This window comes from Raphanus sativus, chromosome 9, assembly GCF_000801105.2.
Source record: "Raphanus sativus cultivar WK10039 chromosome 9, ASM80110v3, whole genome shotgun sequence".
Classification (NCBI taxonomy): domain Eukaryota; kingdom Viridiplantae; phylum Streptophyta; class Magnoliopsida; order Brassicales; family Brassicaceae; genus Raphanus; species Raphanus sativus.
Genome location: NC_079519.1, coordinates 53,505 through 74,265, shown reverse-complemented (window position 1 = coordinate 74,265; position 20,761 = coordinate 53,505). Strand labels below are relative to the sequence as shown.

At 36.8% G+C, this 20,761-nt stretch overlaps 2 protein-coding genes across 2 annotated transcripts; one reads left to right on the top strand and one right to left on the bottom strand.

Moving 5' to 3' along the window:
- Nucleotides 1–2,643: 2,643 nt before the first annotated feature.
- LOC108832778 (uncharacterized) lies at nt 2,644–5,067 on the top strand. The gene is made up of 12 exons (XM_018606225.2): nt 2,644–2,809; nt 2,886–2,959; nt 3,040–3,123; nt 3,200–3,280; nt 3,370–3,450; nt 3,541–3,633; nt 3,787–3,969; nt 4,049–4,116; nt 4,189–4,294; nt 4,402–4,494; nt 4,569–4,635; nt 4,733–5,067. Exons 1-12 carry the CDS (start codon nt 2,668–2,670, stop codon nt 4,822–4,824), a joined length of 1,164 nt encoding a protein of 387 aa, XP_018461727.2. The 5' UTR covers nt 2,644–2,667; the 3' UTR covers nt 4,825–5,067.
- Nucleotides 5,068–9,075: 4,008 nt separating this feature from the next.
- Nucleotides 9,076–10,797, bottom strand: LOC108832779 (ethylene-responsive transcription factor RAP2-4). Its single transcript, XM_018606226.2, has one exon. It carries the CDS (start codon nt 10,321–10,323, stop codon nt 9,367–9,369), a length of 957 nt encoding a protein of 318 aa, XP_018461728.1. The 5' UTR covers nt 10,324–10,797; the 3' UTR covers nt 9,076–9,366.
- Nucleotides 10,798–20,761: the final 9,964 nt, after the last annotated feature.

The window sequence follows — 20,761 nt, the reverse complement described above, 5'->3', positions numbered from 1 at the left end:
ATACTATACTAGATTTTGACCCGCGCTTTCAAAGCGCGGGACTATTTTTGTTGATAAAGTTATTAACCTGTTTATTAGTTCATAATAGAAATAAAATTTTATTTGTACAGAATGTTTCTACTTGATAAATATTATGTAATTAAAAATGTGTACTTATTAATCCTGTTGAACCAGTGATTTGTGTAATGAAAGATGTATTGCGTGGAATGAATAAGACTTATGTAAAGTTTTTAAGTGTTGAAACCACTTACAAATATTTATATAATAATTAGAATTTATTGATTATGACTTATGTAAAATTATAATTTTGTAAGTGTATATATTTAGGATATTTATGTAATATCGATTTAGAAAAGAATTACACTTAGCTAAAAAGTATATCAGATAAAAATTATTCTAGTATATTTTATTTTGCATATCAAAATATTATTTAAATTTTTAACCTGTATATACAACAACGGAATTTCCTGTATAGTAAACAATCCCATTAAAATAAGTTTAATTCATTTTTTGGTATATATAATAAAAAACAATTTTGACCAGTATATATATTAAAATTCATTTGATATTTAATTCGTTTGTGATTCTCATAACGCAAGATTAAACCCTATTCGTTTATATATGACAAATAATTAAAGTTGGTTAGTATATTGTTAGAAAATTTGAATTACATTGTATTTGAATCTAAAAGTTGTTTTGATATATTATAATGATTTAAAGATCATGTGTACATTATAGTTGAATTTTAAATGTAAATTATAAAAATTAGTACATTATTATTTGGTATATTTAATTTATATCGCATATAATCTGATGCACATGTAAATAATAAAAATTAGTATATTGTTTTGTGACATATATTTCGTAAGTTCTTTTGTTAGAAATTATTGTACGTATAGTTAATATTCCTTAAATAGATTTATACTATTAATCGACATAGTGCTATGTATCATAAAATATGTAATAGTACGTAACGTACATTATGTAATTTAAATGGTCCTAATAAGTTTAACAACTTTTTGGAATATTCCTTAAATAGATTTATTTTTGGCTGATTTTAATTAATAATAGTTCACTAAACTAAGGAGAGGTATGACATGTAAATAACAAAAAAAATAAAAAAATATCTTTAAAAATCTAATAAAGAAATGGCATAACAGTGTAAATAATTTAAAAATCAAGGGCAGAATCCTATGAGGGATTCTGCTTTAATAGTATAGATACATAAAATATAAAAATATGTGTTTCAATTTTTTAAAACCATGATGATGGTTGACTTTATTAGTTATAACATAGGTAATTAAATAATATACACACATAACAAATGTTTTGCTTAGCACTCATTTTTAAAATGTTTTGCTTAGCCACTCCTTAAATTTTGCAAAACATAATAAATGAATATTGATCAGAAAATTAAACCATTAATCATTTTGTCTTTTGGTTAAGTCTTCTCTTTTACCTACGATTTCTTCTCTCAAAGTCACATTTTTTTTGCTGAATATAAAGTTTGTTCACGTTATGAAAAGTGTACGTCTCAAAATGTAGACAATCGAACTAATTTATTATACATATTAATTTTATAACTTTTCAAATATATAATACCTCAACTCTTAGAAATATTTTGCACTTTTCAATACAAACCGAATCCTATAACCTTTTTTTGAAACACCAAACCTATAACCTAAACACTATTCCATATACTTCTAAACCCTATGCATGTTCTAAGCATAACCAAATGTACACCATATATATAAGTAGATTATAAACTGATATTTTTAGTATAATTCAAATTGAAAACTAATTCGTATCTCAAATTTTTAAACTAATTCGTATCCTAAAATGACTTTATCTCATGTTTGGCGTGTCACAATTGGTTAGCCATTATTTAGGAATATTCCGTTATTGAGTTAAAATGTTTTAGGAAATATCCATTAATTATATTAAACAAAATTAATGAATGGCATACCATTGTAAATATTTAATAAAACAAAGGGCAAAAACCTATTAGGTATTTTACTTTAATAGTATAGATATATATATATATATATTTCAAACTTATACACCCACGTTTTTAGATAAGAACTTAATGAGAAATCAGTTTTGAAAATATATTACAATATATAGAATTTAATGAATAATTTAAAAATAACTAAAATAACTAACCTTAAAAATGTGAATGGTATTCTTGTTAATTCTTTGAAATATTAAGGGGATGTCAAAATAAAGGCTGCTGTTTTAATTGTATTGATTTCGTTTAGAAAAACAATAAACCCACTAAAAGCCCATACTAGCAGTAACAAAAACAAAAGGCCCATACAAGGACCCACTAAAAGACAATTTTTCGACGTGAAAAATCGGCCTGGCGATGATACATCTTAGTACCCACAATAAGCCCATATTTTGTTTTTATTTCTTACTAAGCGAGTTTAGTTGACCAGCCAACTATTAAAAGTTTAAAACACACACAATCTACTACATTACATTGGGCAGTCTAAACAAACAAGTTTTCATTTCGCTAACATAGATGGGGCTTTAGAAAAATTATTCTTAATTTATGTTATTGGGCTGATAAGACACGAGCCCATTAATTTCAGAAGTACAAAAAAAATGTAATAAATATAATGACTAGATCGTGAACCAAAAGCCAAGCCTCGTTGTCGGGTGGCAATGGCTGGCGTGATGAACAGATTGAAGAACTTAGACGCTTACCCTAAGATCAACGACGACTTCTACAGCCGCACACTCTCTGGCGGCTTGATCACACTAGCTTCTTCCGTCGTCATGCTCATCCTCTTCTTCTCCGAGCTTCGTAAGCACCACCACCAATTTAAATCTCCTGACTTTTTTTTCAAATCCATGATATAAAGTTTGAATCTTTTACTTAGGTCTTTATCTCCATCCCATTACTGAGTCTCAGCTCCGTGTTGACACATCAAGAGGAGAGAAGCTACGCATCAATGTACAGTTCTGTTTGAAAGTTTCTATCTTTAGAAGGTTTGTTGAGGTGACTTTCTATTTTTATCTTTTTCTTTTTTGCAGTTCGATGTGACTTTCCCTGCTCTTGCTTGCTCGATTGTTAGCCTTGATTCTATGGATATTAGCGGAGAGCAGCATCTAGATGTGGTATGTGCTTGTTACCTTCTAGTTATTATTACAAAGCCATGATGTGTTGTTGACTTGTTGGTCATTTGAATTGTAGAGGCATGATATATCTAAAAGAAGGTTAGATACTTATGGGAATGTTATTGAGACAAGACAAGATGGGATCGGTCACACAAAGGTTTCATTACTAAAGTCTTTTAAGGGTTGAAAATTGAAAAGATTGTGTTTTTTTTAATTATCTGACCTGATGATTTTGTTTCTTGTTAGATTGAAAACCCATTGCAAAAACATGGTGGCAGGCTAGAGCATAATGAAACATATTGTGGTTCCTGTTATGGAGCTGAAGCTGTAAGTTTCCTACCTATCTACCTGTCTGACTTTGCTTTCTGGTATATATATTTGGAATCCTGATTGATTCTGATTCTTAATGCTTTGCAGTCAGATGATGAGTGTTGTAACTCATGTGAGGAAGTTCGTGAAGCTTATAGAAAGAAAGGTTGGGCCATGACAGACCCTGAGATCATTGACCAGGTATGATGATGACTTTGCTTCATAATGTAGAGTACTAGCGACTAGGCGGATTATTTGGTCCATGCAGTTAACGAATTATTGATTTATTTTATATTATTATTCTAGATGATCTAGTTGTAAATGATGATATGTACGTGGTTTGTTTGTGGTCAGTGTAAAAGAGAAGGTTTTGTGCAAAGGGTTAAGGAGGAGGAAGGTGAAGGTTGTAATATATTCGGTTTCTTGGAAGTTAATAAAGTGGCTGGCAGTTTTCATTTCGTTCCTGGTAAAACCTTCCGTCAATCAGGCTTTCATCTACAAGATCTGTTAGTGCTCCAACAGGGAGACACTTACAATGTAAGTGAAAGTAACCATTGCTCTTTTGGTCTCTCTCTCTCTCTTAGTCTGATCAACTGTGCATCTTGTTTGCAACTAGATAAGCCACAAGGTTAACAGGCTGACCTTCGGCGATCATTTCCCTGGTGTAGTGAATCCCTTAGATGGGTAAAAACCTCTCTTCTTGTGTCCCCTGTGGTTACTCTTTTATCTTTCTGAAACTTATTCTTGGCTTCTCAGTGTGCAGTGGACTCAAGAGACATTGAACGGCATGTATCAGTATTTTATCAAGGTTGTACCTACTGAATACACGGATGTTAAAGGCCATGTTATTCAGTCAAACCAGGTTAAGAAACTTAACTACCTATCAGATCAGAGCCTCCCACTTGGCTGTAACTTGCGTAGTAATATTTATCTTAGAATTTAGGTTTTGTGTGGTTTGCTACTTTGTAGTTCTCTGTGACTGAGCATTTCGAGAAAACGGAAGCAGGACGCACACAGTCACTGCCTGGTGTTTTCTTTTTCTATGATCTTTCTCCAATTAAGGTATCTTGGAATCAGACACTGGTGTGTGTGTTTACTAGTTTGTCCTCTTACTTTTTGAGTGCTGTTGTTGTCAGGTGATTTTCACAGAGCAGCATGTGGAGTTCTTGCACTTCCTCACTAATGTTTGCGCTATAGTAGGAGGTGTGATCTCCCTCTCTGCTATCAATGTACTTTCTTTATTCTTGTTAGAATCATTAAATGTAACAAATGTTGATTTTTCTCTATTTGCAAAATGTAGGCATTTTCACGGTTTCCGGAATCATTGATTCATTTGTATATCATGGACAACGGGCGATAAAGAAAAAGATGGAAATTGGTAAATTCGGCTGAGTTAATACAAAACCATTTGTATCAGGAACAAGAGGAGCAGCTCAAGAAAGCTCAAGTTTATAATTGTTGTAAGTTTAATTTTTGAATAGAGTTGCAGAAACTAGTACTCTTTTTCTTTTTTTCAGTGTTTTTAAAACCGGACCGGCGACCGAACCGGAAATTATTTGGGTCACGGGTCATTGTGGTTCGACCTGGTTCGACCGGAGTCGATTAGATTAAACTGAATTTATTATTTTATAAATATTATATATATTTTTTTCAAAAAATAGTCATAATGTTTAGAAAACTTTCAAAAATAACAAATTGAAATGTGATAAAAATAATAAAAAAATAATAGTTCAAATCTAAAGTCAATAGGAAAAAAAACATTTAAAGTTTATTCTCCAAATCTTTGTCCTTCTAAATCTTCATCACCTATAAAAATTATATACACATTAGTTACAAAACTCTATTTTGGTTGCAATTTGTGATAAACAAAATAGTATATATGTTAAAAAGGGAGAAAAAAATAATTATTTTATTAACAAAATTTTGATTTTTATACGAACCAGGGTTTCGTCGGTTCGTTGGGTCACTCGGTTCCCGGGTTTTTAGCGGTTCAATATGGGTTTTTAACCGGTTCAACTTTAGTTGGGTTTTGACATTAAACCAATCCGGATAGGTGTCCGGTTCGCGGTTGAACCCGGTCCGACCGCCGGTCCGGTCCGGGTTTAACAACACCGCTTTTTTTTCATTCAGACTCATGATTACCACTTTTGAAAATGTTCATAGTTGACTATGTTTCTCTTATTTAATTTGTCTACACAATCGAATCTTGATTTAAATCGCTGCCGTTTCTTTGACTATTGAATTATTTGTCTAAGTTGAGATCTAAAACTAATTGAGGATGGATAGGATACAAAACTACTCAGATTGATAGTACTGGATTTAATTCAACACTCCCCCACGTCAAGAGATAATAATGTTGTTGGAGAATTCAATGCAATGTTTTAAATTTTACAACTACTTTTGTACAAAACATGGTAGGGAAAATAATGCATGTGAGATGAGTAGAGAGATGGAGTGTGAACATAATCTTTGGTGGGCTCCTTTGGTGGTGTTTCTTTCAAACTCTCCATATCTATGCTTTTCCTTTGCGTAATTTGGAATTCTCCTCTTATAATATTTCAACTTGTAATATACTTAATGCTAAGAAAATGTATCTATTGATTATCTGAACTATTTACAGAGAATAAACTTTTAGAAAAAATACATGAACTAACGTTCAAATTTGGTTGACGTGCCATCGCATAAACGATATGAGCTTATTGTTCTTGTTCATAATGATAGCTTGGTAACTGTGTACTAAGTGTAGTTTTGTTTTCATTGCAAGTAGACCTAGATTTACAAAAAGAATACATTTCTGCATATATAGTTGAGTAAACTAAGAGGTTGACCAAGAGAGATCGAGTGTAGATCGTGTGTTGATACCGGCGGTTGGTCGGGGCGCGCGAGCGTCTGTGCCACCGCCGGTGTCCGTTTCTTTCCTTTTTTTCTAGTTTAATCCAGCAGCCTTTTGTTTTCTCTCCATCTCCTCCGACCTCCGCCTTGTCCGATCTCTGGTTAGCCTCCAATCGTGGTGGGTCTTCCGTGGAGTAACGACGCGGTGACGGGAATGACGGCGGTGAAGATGTCTATAGATCGGGTTCCTCTTCCGGGAGACGGAGGCTCTCACAGCTCCGTCGCCGCCGGCCTTTTGTTTCCGAGTCGGGGAAGCTTCTCTAGTTCTGCCGCCTTCGGCTCTAGCTTCCGGGGGGTGAAGACTTCCACAGCCTTGCGTCGCCGGCGTTTAGTCCCTAGATCTTTTTAGGGTTTAGTTTCTTTTATCTCTTTTATTTCTGCTTTTATTTGACCGTGGTTTGTGTTCTAGTCGGAGGAGTTTGAGTCTCTCCGGCGGAAAGGATGGTGTTGCATGCGAAACCTTCTCTTGGGTGCTTGCGGTAAATGAGGACGGATGAGATCTCGCTATAACGATTGAATCTCTCCACCTATGATTACCCTAGGTTGAAGGGGTTCGTGATGTTGGTGTGTGAGCTTTGGAGATCCGGTTTGGTTCCGGTGAAACGAGGGCTGCTTTCTCCGGTGTCAGCGAGAAGCGGTGGTGGTGTGATGGTGCGTGTGAGTCGTGTATCTCCGATCTGCGCGGCGGCCATAGACACGAGGATACCCTAGCTGCTAGGGTTTTGGGTGGTTGGGTTTTGGGCTATAGGCCCATTTCGAATTATTAACGGGCTCAGATGTGTTCGGGCCTTGTAATATGTCTGTATTATGTTTGGGCTTTGGGCCTTTTTCAATATTAAAAACTTGACGGAAAAAAAAACTAAGAGGTTGACAAAAAAAAAAGTTGAGTAAACTATATCTTTTTTTAATTTGCATTGTTGCTAGCAACTTATTACACAGAAATAGAAACAACAAAAACTACACAACAGCAAACAACCAAAGAATAAAAAAATTAAACATAGTTCGATTTTAATTATATCTTGAGGTTTTTTTTAGTTCTGTACGTCCGTTTGAAATTAAGAAATTAAACATAGTTCTTAATACTCGATAGTACCAACATATTAGTCCAAAACTCTCGTGCTCTGTTACAGTATTACTTGCACCCATTGTCTTTTTTTGGTGTTTTCCTTTTATTTCTTCGGGTCACCCACCCACTGGTGTATTGGCGAAAGTTCATATCTGACTTTTATAAAAATGTGTGATGAAGATTCGATCATTTATCTGCCGACTTTGTCTTTTCCTACTTCACTATAGTTCGAATTATTGGTTTTCTTGAATGGATTAATAAGTGAATCCATTCAAGAAGAGTTAATAAGTGAATTATTGGTCTTTTCCAAGGAGAGTTATGCCTCCTTCTGTACTTCATGTCTCATTCAAAGCTCCGACGGGTTTGACTTAGTGCTCCTTTGCGGTTTCTGCTGCATTTTTTGTACGCGTGGGCGGTTTTGGAGCCGTACTGTACCGCCTACGCTTGACCGTAACCCGAGCTTCCATGTTCGAGCGTTACTACGGTGGAGCTTTTGTCTACCGGTCGAGATAGCTAGGTTTTGTTGGTCTGAGGTCCTCCTCCAGCGGAGCTCCGGGGCGTTTGCCAGCCGCTTTCGTTGATGCCTGCTCGGAGTCACTTCGGTGAGTTCTCGACTGACTTTTCCAGATTATTCTCTTGTTTCTGCAAGAAGCGCTTTGAATGGGGAATTACATTGTTGTATTACTTGTTCTGTTACCTATTAATTTTCAAGTCCTGTTGTGGGTAGCTTGGAATTAATCCTATGTATCCTAGTGGTTTTTTAATTTTTTTGCGATCACTAGGATCAAAACTGCTCTTTGCAGATTGTGGTTTCAATTAAGTTTGTAACCGAAAATTTCTTTTTCATCAATGATATTTACCATTTAGCAAAAAAAAGTGAATAAAATGATAGAAGATGCTGCAAGAAAGTTGCGGCATGGCCGGTCACATCTAGCAACACGCGAAGCTTCACCACTTGCGAATTGTAACCGATAAGAATCATACATAGTTGACATTGATTTATTCTTACGAAGTTTCATCTCCAACGAGACAAAACTCCAAAAAGATGAAACGTGGAAGGTGATGAATTATACGTTATGTGGATCGTTGTAGATTCCATTCCGCACATGGAACAATTGTCAAGCATGCAAGAATACCTAATTAGCAAATAATCAAACCGTTGCTCTACCTATTATACTCTTGACTAAAATGCAACTACATACTTTGTTAGTTTGTTGTAATAATTCTTCAAACGTTTTGGTACTTAGACTGTTCTGCTGTTTTTAACACTTCTGGCAACATTAGTGCATCGTATATATTGAGGGTGCCAGTATGCATTGGAACATTCGTATCAATTCGACTATTATGATTTATTTGTGGGTGATAACAAAAAACTACTAGCCAACATCAAACATACATTTGAAAAACTTGTTCAGTTTCAAATAGCTAAAACATATGAAAGCCATAGTTCAAAAAGAAATAGCTAAAACATAAGTGTTTGGTGTGACCTAGTTGACATTTTGAATTATACAAGCAACAACCAATCTTTAAAAAGAAAGACTAAAGCATATGTTTACACCATTCCCATGGAACATATATATTCAGTTATTAACTAAAACATCGCACGGCTTGTCTAAAATGTTACTGCCTTTGTTAGATGAGTATGTAAATAAGGATCATAGGTATGATTTCATTTACTAGAAAACTAAATTAAAAACATCACATTAAGATTATAGAAAACGAAACTAGAGATTACATAGACCAAAAAAAAGGAAAATTACATAAAACGAAATCTGTGGCATGGTCGAAGCATGACAAAAAACCGCAGCTGGACCGACACAGAGACTGATACAAACATAATATTGACATACGAGATTTAACCCACTAATCATAAACATAATTACCCTATTAGCCTCTCCATGTAATTTCCAAAAACTCCATTACAGGCGGCTTCTAAAATTCCTATTTTACCCCTATTCTTACCAAACCAAACCGATCTAAGACAGGATCTTGTCCCAATCTATCTCGTACGACGGATACTTCTCCAACGAGAACGTCTCGTTCCAACACTGCGGCGGCTCCTCCGTGTCGGCGAACGTTAAGTCTGACAACGGCGAAGAGCCTGCGGACTCAACGAACTCCGGCTCCGGAGGAGATCCGGCGTTCGAGTTATCCTCCGCCTTGACTTTCTCCGTCTCAGCTTTCTTCGAGGCACGTTTCTTGGATCCTTTCGTCGCCGCCGTTTTGCCCTGTTTCTCCGCCTCCGCCATGCTCTGACAAATAGCTTCGAGCTTGGCGTCGACGGTGGAGTGCAGCGGTTTGTACTCGCCGAACTCGCCTCCGATGTGGGACCCGCTGTGACGCAGGTTCGGGAAGTTAAGCCGGGCGAAGTCGCCGCGCAGCTTATACGCCGCCTTGTCGTAAGCCAGCGCTGCTTCCTCCGCCGTGTCGAACGTCCCGAGCCAAAGACGGGTACGGTTCCTCGGCAAACGGATCTCCGCCACCCATTTCCCCCAGTGACGCTGCCTCACGCCTCTGTACAGCTTTGTCGGCTTCTCCGGAACACCACCGTAGGCGGCGCCGGACTGCTTCATCAGCAGCGGCTTGGGGCTGAGGAGACTCGAGAAAGCGTTGCTGTGGTTATGGTTCTGGTGAACTTGGGAGGAAGAGAGGTGGTTTAGCCCGGTTAATGACGCGGTTTGCTGAAGATCCGACCCGTAAGAAAACGGTTGTGTCATGTACGTTGAATAGTCTTCCGGGTAATATCCGGGGAAGGAAGGTAGAGAAGGAGAAAACGCAGACGCTGCGGGTTGAATAAACGCAGACGCGGGATAAGGAGAAGAGTTGGAAACGCTATTTATATAAGGTACAAGCGCTTCCATGAGTTCACCACCACCAAACGAATCTGGCTGTTGAAACGTTATGCTATTGTACATATTGAGAGCAGCTTCCATTATGATTTTAATTTTTTTTTAAATGAGAAATAAATCTGAATCCGAAAATTACACCTGGTTCTTATCAAAAGTAAAGAACAGGGTTTTTTCAAGAAGATTCAAGAAAATAAAAATGGATCGGAAAGGTTTGAAATAAGCAACCTTGTTTAGATCCAAGAGGAGGGAACAAAAAATAACCCTCCACTAATTCTACGAAAAATAAAAGGAAAAATTCAGAAGAAAAAACTTTCAATTAGATGTGCAGATTAAAAAAAAACACAGTTTCATAAGCTTGAATTTTCGTATGAATAATCAATTAAAACCATTCAAACATAAATAAACCAAGAAACCGACTTTTCTTTTTTGAAAGCAGCAGGACCGAATGAGAAAAACAATGGCAATTTTTAGCTAAGAATTTTTTTTTTGTGGGGAGGACACTCAGTTTTTTGTAGTGAATTTACTCTCTGCCTCACCGATGGATGCTTTACCCTCAGCAGCTTGGCCTCGTTATATAGTGGATGAAGCTTCCTCACACTATTTTTCATTTTTTATTCGTATTATCTTCGTTTTATGCATTTTATTGTTTTCGATATTTCCCATTTTCCAGAAAAAATAATATTCGGGAGGAAATATAAGGCTAAAATAAAACTCTATAACCCACCGAAAACTTCTCCTTAAAGTTACCGCATACCGTGAACAGAATAATTACTAAAGAATTCGCAAGTTGAATAACTTAAAAACAATAATTAATAAATGAAAAAACTACTTTCATTCAAAGGAAATTAATACTTTGACGGGAAAATAAAAATAAAAAACTACTATTCAGATATGAATAAAATTTTGATAACTTTTTACATTTCTTACGTTTTGCCATATTTGAAAAACGTGAGAAAAAGAACATTATGCCATAAATCATTGATTTGACATTGTAGACTATTCACGAATAGAAACTTTTGCAATTTGCATAATTAATTATTTAATTATTTTGTTTATGCCGTAAACTTTACGGCGGTGTACAACAAAGGTCGTTGAGTAATTTTGAGAGTGCTACATGGTGAAAAATAAAACCTTAAACAAACGCTATGATATGATTTATCAAAAATTCCAACGTGATCATGAATTATATCACCACTCTGATTCATCTCTTTATCTTCACAAGCAGACATTTAACTTAGTTATTTCTAATATCTTTTTCATTGAATCCGAAGAAGAATACTGGTAGATTTGGTTTACGTAGCATGTGAGAGCTGTAGAGAAATGACATGCAGCCAATGTGGATGGCGCGTTATTATTAGTAATCTTTGTCCGGTTACACGTGTCGTAGTACCGTTTGTGAAATTTGGAGTCAATAGTCATACCTGCTTTTGTTGACCTTTCTGGGCTTGTGTTCGCAGTTTACTGTCCTCAGCTTAGTTTTTTTTTTCCTTTTTTCCTCAGCTTAGTTATCGGCTTTAACTATTGGTAAGACTGATATTAATCTTATATAATCTTTTCTGTTAACATGATTGATTAGTAACTTTGCAATCTTAATTTGCTCATACCACGGTAGATCGATGATGTCCTATCTTTTATTCAACAGTGTACAATAATTTTGTGAAGGGAAAAGAAAATTAATGGTGCTTTGACAATAAATAATTAGTTGGTAACAACGATAAGGAAAATATAAGAATAAGCTGGTAAGTGACGGCAGAGGGGCTGCTTTCAAAACAGTTTTGATATTAGGAAATTAACTCATTCTCATTAATTCTGTAAAAATGTACAATAGCTATGTTATATACATGACTCAATAGACTAAACCACTAAACCAAACTATACAGACTCATATACAGTTAACCAAAGATAACCAATATACATAATAGTCCCCTTCAAGATGGGACGAAAATATTTAGCAGTCCCATCTTGCCAAACAACTTCTGAAACTGTGCTGGATATAATAGTTTAGTGAAGGGATCAGCAAGCTGCAGCTCAGAACGAACATGAAGCAGCTTGAACAACCCTGCAACGAGTCTTTCACGAACACTATGACAATCAATCTCCAAGTTCTTAGTGCGTTCATGAAAAACAGAGTTATGAGCAATGTGGATGGCAGCCGTATTGTCACAGAATAGTAAGGTTTGTTTGACTAAAGGCAGCCGTAACTCGATGAAGAAATTAGTAAGCCATACCAGATCGTCAGTAACAAAAGACAGACTGCGATATTCAGCCTCTGCTGAGCTCTTCGCAACAACAGACTGTTTCTTAGAACGCCAGGCAATGAGAGATGTTCCAAGGAAGATGCAAAACCCAGAAGTAGAACGTCTGTTGTCGTGACACGAACCCCAATCTGCATCAGCAAAAGCTTGAATCTGCATTTCAGCACGAGAAGAGTAGAAAAGTCCTTGGCCTGTTGTGCCTTTGATATAACGAAGAACTTTGAGGAGAGCTTTGAGATGACTCTCACGAGGTGCTGAGGAGAACTGACTAAGCTTGTTGACGGCGAACGTAATGTCAGGACGAGTGATCTGTAGATACATGAGACGACCAACAAGTCTTCTATAGGCTTCAGCATCAACAAGATCTCCTCCCGTGTCACTTGAAAGCTTCACAGCAGGATCCATAGGGATACTAGAAGGCTTGCAACCAAGGAGACCTGTTTCATCAAGGAGATCCAATGCATATTTTCGTTGACAAATATGAATGCCATCAGCAGATCTAGCAATCTCCAAGCCTAAGAAATACTTCAGTGGACCAAGATCACGAAGTTTAAAAAACGATTGTAACTGAGACTTGAGTAAGGCAACCTGATCATCATCATTACTGATGATAATGATATCATCGACATAGACGATTACACATAAGAACAAGATGTCAGAGAGCTTGAGAAAACATGTGTGATCAGAATGAGTCTGAGTGAAACCCAAACCGATGAGTGTAGATGAAAACTTGAGGAACCACTGTCGGGAAGCCTGTTTAAGGCCGTAAAGAGATTTGTTGAGCTTGCAAACTGCGTTAGGAGGCAATTTGTCCCCTTTTCTATCAGCGTATCCAGGAGGCAAACGCATGTAGATTTCCTCATCAAGATCCCCATTAAGGAAGGCATTGGAGATGTCTAATTGATGAAGAGAAAACCCATGAATCGCAGCCGCAGCAAGTAACAATTTGACAGTGGTAAGTTTCACTACAGGAGAAAAGGTGTCGTGATAGTCAACTCCCTCTTGTTGCGTATACCCTTTAGCAACAAGACGGGCTTTGTATCGTTCAATGGTGCCATCAGCATTGAACTTTACTTTAAAGACCCATCTGCATCCAATAGGAGTCTTATCAGGTGGAAGCGTGCAGATAGTCCAGGTTCCAGTTCCCTCAAGAGCATCAATCTCAGTATCCATTGGATCATCCCACACCAAGAGTCTCTTCGCTTCAGCATATGTGGTGGGCTCTTTGACTTTATCAATGGCTACGAGAAAGGAAAGATAAAGAGGAGAAATTCGATCATAAGAAAGAACAGAAGATATTTCGTGTATAGTGGATGACCCTACTGCATTACAGTAGTAATCTTTTAGATAAGCTGGTGTTTTAGTTTTCCTGTGAGATGTTTGAACAGTGGGTTCAGGGACATTAGGTAGAGAATCAGCAGAAGGAAGCATGACCTCTACCGATGGAGGATGAGAAGAAGTCTCATCAACCGGAACAGAAGAACTCACAGGTGGAGATGGAAACTGATCAGGAAAGAAATTTTGAGAATCAAGAGAAAGATCAGTACCAACATAAGGAAAAAGGTCTTCATGAAAAATTACATGGCGAGAGATATGAATAGAATTTGTCTCAAGATCAAGAAGCTTGTATCCTTTAATTCCAGGAGGATAACCTAAGAAGACACAAGCCTTTGAACGAGGATCGAACTTATGTCTGCCCTTGGGTGATGTTGAGGCATAACAGAGGCAACCAAAGGTTTTTAGTTGAGAGTAATCAGGTGGTTTATTGGTAAGGATCTCAAAGGGGCTTTTATTTGTTAATATAGGGGCAGGGAGACGGTTTATGATGTGTACTGCAGTGAGAACACAGTCACCCCAGTGAGAAAGAGGTATATGGGATTGAAATAGGAGAGCACGAGAGACATTAAGGAGGTGCTGATGTTTTCGTTCGACTACAGAGTTCTGTTGAGGGGTTTCAGGACAAGAGTGATAGGAAAGGATGCCTTTGGCTTTGAAAAGGGAGGTAAAATTGAATTCTGGAGCATTGTCGGATCTAACCCCTTTAACCTTCCTATCAAATTGAGTTTCAACCATGTTTAAAAACTCTCGAAACACAGTAATGACATCAGACTTATTCCTAAGAAGATATACCCATGTTGCTCTAGAACAATCATCTACAATGGTCAAGAAGTATCGATACCCATCATAAGTAGGAACAGAAAAGGGACCCCAAGTATCAATATGAACTAGATCGAAAGGATTCGGGCTAAGGTTTTGATGTGAAACGAAAGGTAAATGTTTTTGTTTTGAAAGATGACACACTTTGCAATGAGAATCAAGGGTGTTATTATTATTTTTGGGTAAAGACAACAAAGACTGAATTGTTTTGATTTTTGATAAAGAAGGGTGGCCTAAACGTTTATGCCAAGTCTCAAGATTCGAGACAGAAGCAACAAGAGAGGGTGAGGTACCTGGAGAAGAAATAGACTCTATATCCAGAAAGTAAAGGTTGGCCACTTCTCTACCCATTCCAATCATTAATCCCCGTGTAGGCTCCTGAATACCACAAGAATTTTCATCAAACCACACACGACAATGAAGATTTTTGGTTAAGCAACTAACACTTAGGAGGTTGAACTTGAATTGGGGAATATACAGGACATCAGATAAGACTAAGTCACTACCCAACTCAATATCACCTATTCCGACAATGCTAACCAAAACTCCATTAGGTAAGGAGACGGTGGTATGGGGTAAAGGTTTATAGGAAATGAAAGAGGATATTTGGTGAGAAATATGGTTTGTTGCCCCTGAATCAATCACCCAAGCATTAATGGCAGGAATGTTCGTATTGATAGAGCAGACATAAGGTTTCTCATTTCTGGTGAAAGAACAAAGAATAGAAGGAAAGGACTTACCGGAAATGGGACAAAGAGTTGAAGAAGAGGAAGTGGAAGCTGAAGATGAAGTGGAAACACATGCTGAAACCGAATGGACTGATGGTGTGGGATGAGACGCTGGAGCCTGAAGCTTGTTACTCAAGAAGGAGACCAGTTGCTGAATCTGACTAGGAGACAATTCTTCAGACTGAGATTCACTGCTGATAGCTGATTCAGAGATAGCAACATTCGCAGCTACTGAAGGTTTGTCATTCCTTGGATTAGGCTTCATGCTGTTGGGATAACCGTGCTTCTTGTAACACTTATCAACGACATGGCCAGGTCGATGACAGAAGGTACAATAGGGACGATCTCGACGCTGATATCCAGAAGGAGGACCAGACGTAGGAGCAGTCTGTGAACGATTCTGATCAGTCCCCTGAGTAACCTGAAAAGCTGCAGCAGCAATATCAGATGAGTTGTGAGATCGTGCTTCCTTCTGACTATCTTCTTGATCCAGCAGATTGTAGATTTCAGAGAATGTTGGCAACACTTTCTTCATGAGAATACGACTCCTGATGCTCTCATAATTATCATTCAACCCCATCAAGAAGTCAATGATTCGATTAGTCTCACGTTCAGCTAGTAGATCTTCAACGGTTTGATTTGTGACTTGAATGTTGGATAACTCCTCCCAAAGAGACTGAGTCTTCGTGTGATACGAAGATAGATCCAAGCTTCCCTGACGAAAAGAATGAAGCTGATGACGAAGCTTGTACAATCGAGGAAGGTTGGATTTGTGGTAACGCGTGTGTAGATCTTTCCAAATGTCACAAGCATTTTTGAAGTAGAGAATGCTCGTGTATAGTTGCTTCGTCACACTGTTTAGCAACCAGGATTTGATCATACTATTCACACGATTCCAGATCTTGTGATACGGATCATCTTCAGGAGGTCTAACGATCGATCCATCAACAAATCCTATTTTGTTCTTAGCTTCTAGACTAGTAGTCATAGCAATAATCCAAACACCGTAATTACTACCATCAAGAAGTTCCGATACTAGAGTGAGGCCAGGATGATCGGAGCTATGGAGATAATACGGCGAGTGTATGTTATCAGGAGAGTTTGATACCTCAAAGCGATCCGTAGAGGTAAGTGGAGTAGATCGGGATAGATTAACCCGATCCTGAGTTTCAGGAGACGTTCGCGACGGAGAACCAGACGTTTGATCACGAGGCGTCGGTGATTCGTATCCTTGAAGATCCGGTGACGGACGACGGTAGCGCGACTTGCAGTTACGTTTCCCCATTGATATCACAATCAGCTGAGATGCGAAATGATGAAATCGCGAGATTGAAGCTGAGAGTGCACGGAGTAACGAGAGAGAGCGTGTCGACGATAATCGATGAAGATCGGAGCAAGCTCCGGGAAGAAATTGCAGAAAACGGTGATGATTGACGGTGAATAACGATGAGAGTGACGGTGGCGGAAGCGGTTAGAGAACGAGCTAGTATCGCTCTGATACCATATTAGGAAATTAACTCATTCTCATTAATTCTGTAAAAATGTACAATAGCTATGTTATATACATGACTCAATAGACTAAACCACTAAACCAAACTATACAGACTCATATACAGTTAACCAAAGATAACCAATATACATAATATATTCTTATCAATGGGTCACCTACTTGCTCCTCACCCTTCTCTATTTTATTACTTCCTATTAGTGGAGATAAAGAGAGACAATTGTTTAATTACAAAACTTACTCTTGGCTCAAAGTCAACTATTTGAGAACTTAACAAGCAATCTTATATAAACTAGACCACGAACAATAATTTCGTAGATATGATGCAAAACACTAAACTATATCTGTGATGAGTTAATTCATCTGCGGGCGTGAGTTCTTTCATTTAGATTAATTTACAATACAATTTCCCATGTCTGACTCTGTAGCATTAGTTAACTTGTAATCACCGTGAATTGTCTACGGAACTAGCCAAACGAAATATGGTTCAAAATTCAAATATAGATGCCGTATTGTTAATAATATATGGAATTAAGAATAATATCATAAGACGCCGATCGTGATATAGATTAACATCACTATTGAATTTTTAAAGTTTCTGGTTTAGTCGCATGTAATAATCATATATGATGGTTATAATGGGTGGTTTAGACTTTAATCGATATAAAAGGTTTCAAAAATATTAAGAAGTCTCTAGAGATGGATTGGCGGAGAACTCCACCATTATCATCGCCATATTTTATAACCAATATTATATTACATTCCTTCATTTTTTAGCAAAAGTCTGAACCTTTCGCCATCTTATCTTGTTGTGTATTACTGTATTTTATTTCTAGCCGCATTTTCCGAACAACTCGAGTTTATCGCTATTATCCAAGCTCTGATACAATCATACAAATGCCCGACCAGACGAAAAAGAACGACTCAGATAAACTCGTGCAATGTCCGTGGTTAACATTTTGAATGTACTTAGAATATGATTAATTACCTGGACGGATAGTTATACATTTATAACAGTTTTATCTTGGTCAGGGATCATGTTGGTAAAATGCATGCACAATATACGCGATATATGCAACGCCTAGCTAGTAATCTGCATTGCTTTATTACCAAGTACATGCTTATATATAAGCAAACTTTCACAAATCGTCGTAAAAAAAACTTTAGAAAATTATCTCCTACTCCACATTGAAGTACCCGAGATAAATAAACACCACTTGTGTTTAAAAATTGAGAAACTAGCTAGTGGCCTCTATAATATGCATATAATAAGTTATATTGTTCATATAAAAGTCAGCATGGAAGACGCGAGGCGAAGTGTGGGACGCATGTGGGAAGCACGTGGTTTTTGAACATGTGAGCGGTTTGCGGCGGAAGAAGCTTGAGATTCAAGGTGGACTAAAACAGCTGGCGGATCTGCGCGCCAAATACAAATGAAGGTTTAAAAATTCCTGTAATAGCATGGGCATAAACCCGGTGGGGTAGTCGATCACGCTTAGTGGTCAGATATTGGATTATTAAAAAAAAGTATACAGCATTTATAAATAAATGCTAAGCAACCCTCGTGGTAAAATGGAAGCAAGATTTAAGGCTGCTTAAGAAAATTTTGAATTATTGAATGGGGTAATAGCATCGTATGTATTGTCTGAATAGTCAACTGCATAATGCACCCTCTAATCTAGCTGCTTTTTTTAGTTGGCAGCTTCTTAACGCACATATTCATGCGCAAGATAAAATGTTTCAATCTTCTATTTTTTTCGTGACCCATATTTTCATCTAACTAATTACATACATCTGTGATGTATTTAACCACGACTCTATGTACATTCAAGTTTCACGAGCTCTTACATTTTGTTTTGTTCAATAGCTCGACTTTCCATAATCCTTAAAATGATCTGTATTACACGGTATTCTTCTTAGTCTTACGCATGACTCATATGTATATGCATCACGTGACGCACATATCAGGAAACATACCACGTTGTAATGAAAATATGTTATCTGGAATACTGGAGAATAATATTCCATATTTACCTCGACACTAAAGCCAATACGAAAGATTCACTGTAACAGTTTGGGTGAGTACAGAAATATTTAAATAACATTTTATGACACATCAGATTCATCCATACACATGATCGACATAGGAGTCTTGACAATGAATGCTCTTTATGTATCTGAATAATTAAGAGATCTAAACACGTTAATACACGGAATAGCTGAAAAAGATTGCTAAGAGCACCACTATCGCTAGGAACGTTCACGAATTCTTAGGCAAATTTTTTTTTTCTTTTTTGTCCAAAAAATAAAAAATAAAATAAAATGAACCATTCGCGGACCGACATATATCGGTGGGATATGTAAACAGTGCAAAAAACTCATCATAATTGTTTCTTAGGCTGAGGTTTTTAACATAATATAAGAATAGTTCTTTAACTATAACTAAAAAAAACTAAAACCGTTTTTTAATTTTAACCAAAAAAATTAAAAATCTTCTTTTTATTACAGCTCTAATACACGGATAGCTTTCATCAACCTCAAAGTTCTAAAACATTATTTTACGGAAAAAGATTCTAAAATATTATTCAGAAGAAAACAACAGGAATATAGGATAAAATCAGAAGAAAAAAAAGTAGCAATAACATCAGTGGCATGGATTGCGCGTGGCCCATAATCTCATACTAGTTACTTTGAAAAGTTTATTTTCTCCAATTTCAACAAAGTTCTCTTCTTCACGCGGTTTCCGTCACACACTCCTCGTTTCAGGACCTTTTAGATCTAACAATTCTACGCCACGTGTTCTAATCAATGGCTCAGATTTTGCCGTCATCTTAGCTTAGCTGTGTGGTCACCGTGAACTATAACCTACCTCACTCCACTTATGCCTCTATCTCTCTTTTTGTAATACTAGCATCTTATTTTCCTCATACCAAAACAAAATCAACTTTAGCATAATAGTAATGAATTTAAATTTTGTTTGATCCATTTTAATCTCATCACTGTAAAGTAGTCTTTTAGCACAACGATCACAATTTCTTAAAGACTGTGATTTAGTTTTGAAGATGTAAAAATAAATAAGAAATTTACAGTTTTGACAATGAACGATATTGCAGAAAATAATAAAAGGTTGTCGTCGTTTTCAAAGCAGTTGGACGTAGTCTTAGTGATGAAGTGAATGGCATCATGTGAGCTTTGGGTGAATTGTCCCCTTCAGTTTTGATCAAATAATAATATCTTTTTCCTCTTTGATTTTATCGTTTGTTTTCGCGTGAGATCGTGAATAACGTGACATATGGTCCATTTTACAGACTGGAAATCCAAAACTAGTACACAAGTTTTGGATTCTATTACGCTGTTGTTATCAATAGACATAGTTACCAATTTGAATTGTAACACCATTATATTCGATGAATAATCTCTTAACATCGATTCATGGGCATTATGGCTATAAACGTTCACTTATGATGAAGTTTCAAAATGTGACACTTCTGAAAGTAAAACAAAAAGGGAGAAAAGTCATCGTAAGATAATAGAATCCAAGACTCATTTATTAGCTAATGAGAAGAAAGTTAGGTGTTGAATTATCAAGAGTGTTTCGTAAAACTTTTAACATTTTGATTTCGTACATGAAACATCCTTGATCACTTTTCCTTTGCCATCTGACCAAAACAATACCATTGACCATCAAATCACCTAACAGTCGTTATGTCTCGACATAATCATAACCACCCTTCTTTCTTAGAGCAGATTTAAATCACTAAACACAAGCCCCAAAAAATGAAAAGAAACAAATACTGTAATATCAATGGGCTATCGGTTCAAAAGCCCAGTAGGCAAGACCTTGAAAAGCAACTTAACCAGTGATAAGACAAAAC

Coding starts and splice junctions, on each gene's coding strand:
- LOC108832778 (XM_018606225.2), top strand. CDS start 2,668: ATGGCTGGCGTGATGAACAGATTGAAGAACTTAGACGCTTACCCTAAG. Junction 2,960..3,039: donor GAGAGAAGCTACGCATCAAT/GTACAGTTCTGT, acceptor TCTTTTTTGCAG/TTCGATGTGACTTTCCCTGC. Junction 3,124..3,199: donor GAGAGCAGCATCTAGATGTG/GTATGTGCTTGT, acceptor TTTGAATTGTAG/AGGCATGATATATCTAAAAG.
- LOC108832779 (XM_018606226.2), bottom strand. CDS start 10,323: ATGGAAGCTGCTCTCAATATGTACAATAGCATAACGTTTCAACAGCCA.